Source organism: Priapulus caudatus, unplaced genomic scaffold, assembly GCF_000485595.1.
Source record: "Priapulus caudatus unplaced genomic scaffold, Priapulus_caudatus-5.0.1 Scaffold418, whole genome shotgun sequence".
NCBI lineage: Eukaryota > Metazoa > Priapulida > Priapulimorpha > Priapulimorphida > Priapulidae > Priapulus > Priapulus caudatus.
This window is the reverse complement of record NW_014577479.1, coordinates 316,664-323,706: the sequence shown is the minus strand read 5'-3', so window position 1 is coordinate 323,706 and position 7,043 is coordinate 316,664. Positions and strand designations below refer to the sequence as shown.

The following is a 7,043-nucleotide window of genomic DNA, read 5'->3' as shown; positions in this document are numbered from 1 at the left end:
AACTGGCAAATTAATTACTTTTTTAATCAGACGTTTATACCAAAAGATATTGATATTCGTGAATGTCACTTGCTTTGAACCAATCAGAAGACATGGTTTATTCGGTGATGTAGATGCGTTACCATGATACCGCACTCAACGGACAAGATCCATAGTTGAGATCCAACCATTAAAGGGACAGTAGCCTCTAGGATTTACTGCATACAACTGTACTTAACTGTATAACAAATCGTCTTATCCCACATGTATTTGTCACCAGATACTTAATTAATTATTTACACATCAACGCTACGAAATTTGAACGGCGCCATGACACCCGCGACCGTGCGCACCCTGAAAAATTGAGTATTTGCATTTTTATTTTTGCAGGTAAATGACCGAGGCTAATCACAAAAGTGCAATATATTTTATACCTAAATGCTATTTAACCGACGATATTCATTTTTAGGGCAAATTTATCCATATTATAACTTGAAACTATATGTCGTTTATAAGATATTACAATCCTTTTGCTTTTAAATGAAAAATAAGAATACCCTCGTCTATAGCCCTTGGCTAGAGTGGTTTTTGCGCACCTTCTCAGATCGTGCGCTTTGAGTGGCGCCACCGTCGTTGTAATCAAACTGTAGTCGTTAGTTTTAAAACATTTTTTAAAAATATTTCTAATGGTGATTGAACCATGAAACTTTTTATGTAGCGCAATTATAACCTAAATTAGCTGAAAATAACCCTAGAACCTAGAGGCTACTGTTCCTTTAAAGAAAAAATTTCGTTCAACAAGGCTTCATGAAACCAGGAACTACAATGAATCCACTCATAAGGAATACAGTCAAAGCTGCATGTAAAGGTCACTAAAATAAAACGCTAAGCCAGCTTATCCTTTATAGACAGGTATTATTCTATAAAAGTGGTTTCATTGTATAATTTATTAATTATTATTTATATAATTTGTTTCATTAATAATAATAGGTGTCTGCTAATGCTAGGTTTTACTGTATGTGATATGATGTGACTGCATATGCATATAATGTAAATGTCATTTATAATGTGTCTGTCCTCTTTTAAGTGTCTGCTAACGCAGGTTTGACTGCATATGCATATAATTTAAGTGTCATTTATAGTGTCTGTCCTCCATAAGTGTCCATAACGCAAGTTTTTCCCTGTACGCGACCTTGAGGTGCGTCCGTGAACGTAAACCCCATGTGTGACGCGACGACGCGCTTACCTTGCCGGACTCTATGAGGGCCACGCTGTGAGGACTTCCCTTCTCGACGAGCGTCACCTGTCATTACGCAGCGCTCGATGTCCACACACAGTCGTGGCTCAGGACTAGAGGCTCCCTGCAAGGATCGCACACACACACACACCAGTTAACATAACTGTCAATAGTGCATAATCTCTGTCATGTTATGCGCAGTAGTTAAAGAAATTCTAGTGATAATAATAATAATGATGATGATGATGATGATGATGATGATGATGATGATGATGATGATGATGAAAAATAATAACAATATAAATAATAATAATAATGATAATAATAATAATAATAATGATAATGTTAATGATGATAATAATGATAATAATAATAATAACAATAACAACAATATTATCAACATGAATACTAGTGAGAATAACAATGACACTATCTATACAACAAACAACAAATATTATTGGTAAATAACTGTGTGTTAGAATCTACTGTTGAGTACCATTAACTAAAACCTTCACAAATTAAATACACAATATTACACTGGGCTGAAGGCAGATGCCGACGTTGACCCTGCAGCCAAAGCTAGTAAAAAGAAATTCTAGTGCTAATAATATAATAATATAATGATGATAATATAATAATAATAGATTAAATACACTGTATTACACTGACCTGTAGCAGATGCCCGACGTTGACCCTGCAGCCGAAGCTCGTGCGACGGCTCGCGGCGACAGTCCGAGACCCGAGAATAGCTTTGAGAAGTTGGTGGTGAGAGCGAGGCGTGGGCGCTCCTCTGCGATCACCCCCAGCGTGCGCACGCAGCCCAGGTTCACCCACGTTGCTCGGCGGAGGAAGGAGAGGGAAATCAATAAACATTAATCATCAAATCAATCAATACAATAAGAATCAATCAATCGTATCCTCCGCGATCACCCCCAGCGTGCGCACGCAGCCACGTTCACCCCACGTTGCTGCCGGGAGGAAGGAGAGAGAAATCAATAAACATTAATCAATCAATCAATCAATACAATAAGAATCAATCAATCGTATCCTCCGCGATGACCCCCAGCGTGCGCACGCAGCCCAGGTTCACCCCACGTTGCTGCCGGGAGGGAGGAGAGAGAAATCAATAAACATTAATCAATCAATCAATCAATACAATAAGAATCAATCAATCGTATCCTCCGCGATCACCCCCAGCGTGCGCACGGCAGCCGAGGTTCACCCGCGTTGCTGCGCGGGAGGAAGGAGAGAAAATCAATTAACATTAATCCTAATCAATCAATCAATCCAAAAGAATCAATCAATCGTATCCTCCGCGCATCACCCCCAGCGTGCGCACGCAGCCCAGTTCACCCCACGTTGCTGCCGGAGAGAGGGAGAGAGAAATGATAAATTAATCAATGCAATCAATCAATCAATCATCATCAATACAATAAGAATCAATCAATCGTATCCTCCGCGATCACCCCCCAGCGTGCGCCACGCAGCCCAGGTTCACCCCACGTTGCTGCCGGGAGGGAGGAGAGAGAAATCAATAAACATTAATCAATCAATCAATACAATAAGAATCTATTAATCGTATCCTCCGCGACCCCCCAGCGTGCGCGGACGCAGCCCAGGTTCACCCACGTTGCTGCCGGGAGAGAGGAGAAGAAATCAATAAACATTAAGTCAATCAATCATCCAATACAATAGAGAATCACTCGTAATCCTCCGTGATGACCCCCAGCGCGCCACGCAGCCCAGGTTCACCCGCTGTGCTGCCGGAGAGAGGAGAGAAATCAATAACATAATCAATCAATCATGCATACAATAAGAATCATCAGATCGTATCCTCTGGAATGACCCCCAGCGTGCGCACGCAGCCCAGGTTCACCAACGTTGCTGCGGGAGGCAGGAGAGAAATCAGCAATAATTATAATAAATACTTGTTAAATTAATTAGAAAAGTAGACAATCCGTCGTTTTTCCGTAAAGGTTTAGGACTTTAGGTGGTAGGTGAGTGTAAGAAACCTGTCGTATCATCCCAATGATACGTACGTACTCCAGGATATGTTTTGTTATATTTATTATTTATGTATAATCATTTGATTTATTTCCATTATATATGAATAATAGATGCTTCAGTCGACGAGTGGAAAAGCATAGAATGTGTGAGAATACGATGGGATCAAAGCTTGTGAGATAGAGAGAGAATAAGAGATAGATAGAGAAAGAGTTAGAAAGAGAGAACGAGAGCGAGTGAGAAAGATAGATAGAGACGCACTTACCTTGAGTACTGATATCGAGGTTCCGAGGCCTTTGCTACAAAGCTCCATCACAGAGTATGAGCAGAACGTGTCTCTCACTGAAAGATAGAAGCACAGCAACAGTTAACAACAGTTAACAACAGTTAACAACAGTTAACAACAGTTAACAACAGTTAACAACTGTTAACAACAGTTAACAACAGTTAACAACAGTTAACAACTGCAGCAGCTTCTACAAAATGCTACGAGTGGCAAAAAAGTTTAAAAAAGTCAAATCAAAAAGAGTTACATTGAACGTCCTTGAACGTCATTGAAGTAATCTTATTCATTACACCAGCTCTTCGACTAAAAACAATGACTTTTGGCAACCTAAAATGTACTGTCTCTAACCACTAATGCAGACCAGGCCCTTTTCCATTAACATAGCAACGTTTATTTGTTATTTTAGCATTTCCTGACATTTATCAAACCAACAACTTCTATTAACACTGCAGTATAATGTAACAAATTCTGTAGCAATAATTTCAATAAAACATAATGATAATGTCGTATGATGCACAGTTTCTAGAAACTAAAACACGCCAACATATTTCTTCTACCTAAAAAAACAAAAGGCCGTCGACGCCGACTGTGCTGACTTGTACTTGACCAACGGCCGTCAACACACAGCGCTGGATTCTGCTCCACCTCTGATGGAGGGATCAGGATGGAGTGATGGCGCGGAGTAGACGCTGCTGAGGCACCACAGCGAGAAGCCGAGGCGCAAGTAGGAGGTCGAGCAGAGCGCGACTGTGTCGAGAACGGGTTAGAGCTTCGACAGGCCAGCTTCAATGACTGCGACAGGCAGCGACGTGCATCGACCGCGTGCGAGATCTGTACAGTGGAGGGAGAAAGAAGGAGACATGGATTAACCATGCTAAACACACGCGACGCGTGTAAGCAGTCGCATGCACATGCCTCACGAGCAACACGGTACGCAATGCACATGTACACAGTAATGGTGTGGAACACATCTTCCTAGGAATCAAATTCAAGGTGTTTATATTATGCCAACAGTTTCTTCATCCTTCAATGATATAATAATCACGACGCAACGCACGCACGCACGGTCACGCAGACGCACGCACACACACACGCATAGCATAACAGGTAATATATATGCTTCCTAATGGCCACATGTTCCATTTATTATGTAAACATTAGCTATCACCACTATTCTCTATCCCCCATCTTGTCATCTGCACTCATTACTATTATAATAATATTTATGTTTGTTATTACCGGTAATAATACTCATATTTCCATTTGTTCGTTCCAGAGCAAATGTCCATTTTTTTCAGCAAATGTCCAAAGAAAATTTGGCAGATGTACATCGCATGAATCTTCAAAATACGCACATACGTTATTGTTGTTGTGCTTTAGTTTTAAACTTCAGACTGCAGACTCCCTCATTTTGCTATGAACTCCCTCTCTTTGAGGGCAGGGAGTCCGTTCCCTTGTTCAAAAGTTAATTTCTACCCCTGTAAGTCTACGTAACATCTTACGCCTGCAAAATTCACTCGGGTGCTCTAACGAGAAATGTGACGAGAAATGTGAGGTAAGGGCACCTGCGTACCTCTGGATGTCTCTCGCGTGCGCTAACGAGAAACGCGCGTACCTGGATGTCTCTCGCGGGGCTTCGGTAGATTCGTCACGCAGGTGTGCGGGCACATCAGCAGGTTGGAGGGATGCAGCATCCCCTCGAGGAAGCGCTTCTTCGTTTCCGACAGGTGTATCCCACCGAGAGGCGTCTGCGCAGCGGTAAACAAACACGGTCGCTTAGCAACTACGATGGGTTAGCAATCACGATTGCTTGGCAACCACTATGGTTTAGCAATCACGGTTACTTGGCAACCACGATCGTTTAGCAATCACGGTTGCTTGGCAACCATGATCGTTTAGCAATCATGGTTGCTTGGCAACCACGATCGTTTAGCAATCACGGTTGCTTGGCAACCATGATCGTTTAGCAATCACGGTTGCTTGGCAACCACGATCGTTTAGCAATCACGGTCGATTGGCAACCACGATCGTTTAGCAATCACAGTTGCTTGGCAACCACGATCGTTTAGCAATCACGGTCGATTGGCAACCACAGTCGTTTGGAAACCATGATCGTCTAGCAATGACAGTCGTCTAGCAAACTCAGTCGCTTAGCCATGATGGTCGTTTAGCAACCACGATCGCTTGGCAACTACGGTCGCTTAGTAACTACAATCGTTTATCAGCCATGGTCGCTTAGCAACCACCAACTATTAGCAACGACAGTGACTTAGCAACCATGTACCAAGCAGGCACCAATGCAAACCTGATTGCTGACGATAGTGTGACCAACATTACTTTGCAAAGCTATATAATATATAATACAAAGTTATAATGTATGAGTGTGCATGGTGTCGGTGATGCATCGCTTACTTTAGGTAGTTGGTTGGGAGGCACCAAGGTGAGGCAGTAGACACCGACGCCATGTATGCTATCCACTGCCTGCAGAACTCGACTCATCCACTGAAAACTCTGAAACAACGACGGCAGCAAATGACACATTATAGCACCTCGTTAAATCATATTACATGTACACAACACATGCTATATCCTCAAAAATTTATTTCCCAATTGTTTTTGCTGGTCTTTTTCCCACAGAGAAAGGCAAAAACAGCCCTGCGCATGCAACCCTGTATGCATACCTGCTCAAAGGAAAGCACACTAAGTATCGCTCATAGGGTCTATGTCCCCCAGGGTACTGCCGGAACGTACCCTGGTAACTATCTGATATGGTTAGGGTTAGAGTTAGGGTTCTGGGTTAGGGAGTAGGCGTAGGCGACTCCCTTGACTCGTTAGTGGAGTAGGCGAGGTACGGTCCGGCATATTAGATACTACCAGGGTACGTTCCGGCAGTACCCTGGGGGACATAGACCCTCTCAGCGGAAGTATCTTTCGTTCTCCGGTGTCTACACTATAGAGGTGTTTGGCCACACAGGTGTGACTGTATTTACAATCAGCTTGACACTTCCCTTCGAGTTACACATGCTATGTCAGCACCTCTACTCCTCTATACATGTCCTATGCGGCAGGTCTAACTAACGTACTTCTTCTTCTGTGCAGTCCGGTCTCTGCTCGGCAATGATGATGATTCTCTCATCCTTCAGCACCTTGATCGAGAACACCGCTATCCTGTAATAGCACAAGGTCACCTTCACACCTCACATACTGTACAGGTTTGATCGAGAACACAGCTATCCTGTAATAGTACAAGGTCACCTTCACACCTCACATACTGTACAGGTTTGATCAAGAACACAGCTATCCTGTAATAGTACAAGGTCACCTTCACACCTCACATACTGTACAGGTTTGATCGAGAACACAGCTATCCTGTAATAGTACAAGGTCACCTTCACACCTCACATACTGTACAGGTTTGATCGAGAACACAGCTATCCTGTAATAGCACAAGGTCACCTTCACACCTCACATACTGTACAGGTTTGATCGAGAACACAACTATCCTGTAATAGTACAATGCTTCACATCATACATACC

General features: G+C 42.8%; 1 protein-coding gene and 1 long non-coding RNA gene across 2 annotated transcripts in view; both read right to left on the bottom strand.

Moving 5' to 3' along the window:
* LOC106810194 overlaps nucleotides 1-1,928 on the bottom strand; it is a 2,782-nt gene extending 854 nt beyond the window's left edge. The window contains exons 1-2 of the long non-coding RNA XR_001393972.1: nucleotides 1,886-1,928; nucleotides 1,226-1,340 (exon numbers count right to left, since the gene is read on the bottom strand). This is a non-coding gene — a long non-coding RNA (uncharacterized LOC106810194). The remainder of the gene's footprint in view (nucleotides 1-1,225; nucleotides 1,341-1,885) is intronic.
* Nucleotides 1-7,043, bottom strand: part of LOC106810192 (disco-interacting protein 2-like) — a gene marked incomplete in the record, with an annotated part of 60,788 nt that overhangs the window by 11,120 nt on the left and 42,625 nt on the right. Inside the window, 5 exon segments of the mRNA XM_014813473.1 lie at nucleotides 1,226-1,282; nucleotides 3,486-3,562; nucleotides 5,122-5,254; nucleotides 5,919-6,017; nucleotides 6,590-6,674. Coding sequence (XP_014668959.1) covers nucleotides 1,226-1,282; nucleotides 3,486-3,562; nucleotides 5,122-5,254; nucleotides 5,919-6,017; nucleotides 6,590-6,674 — 451 coding nt within the window.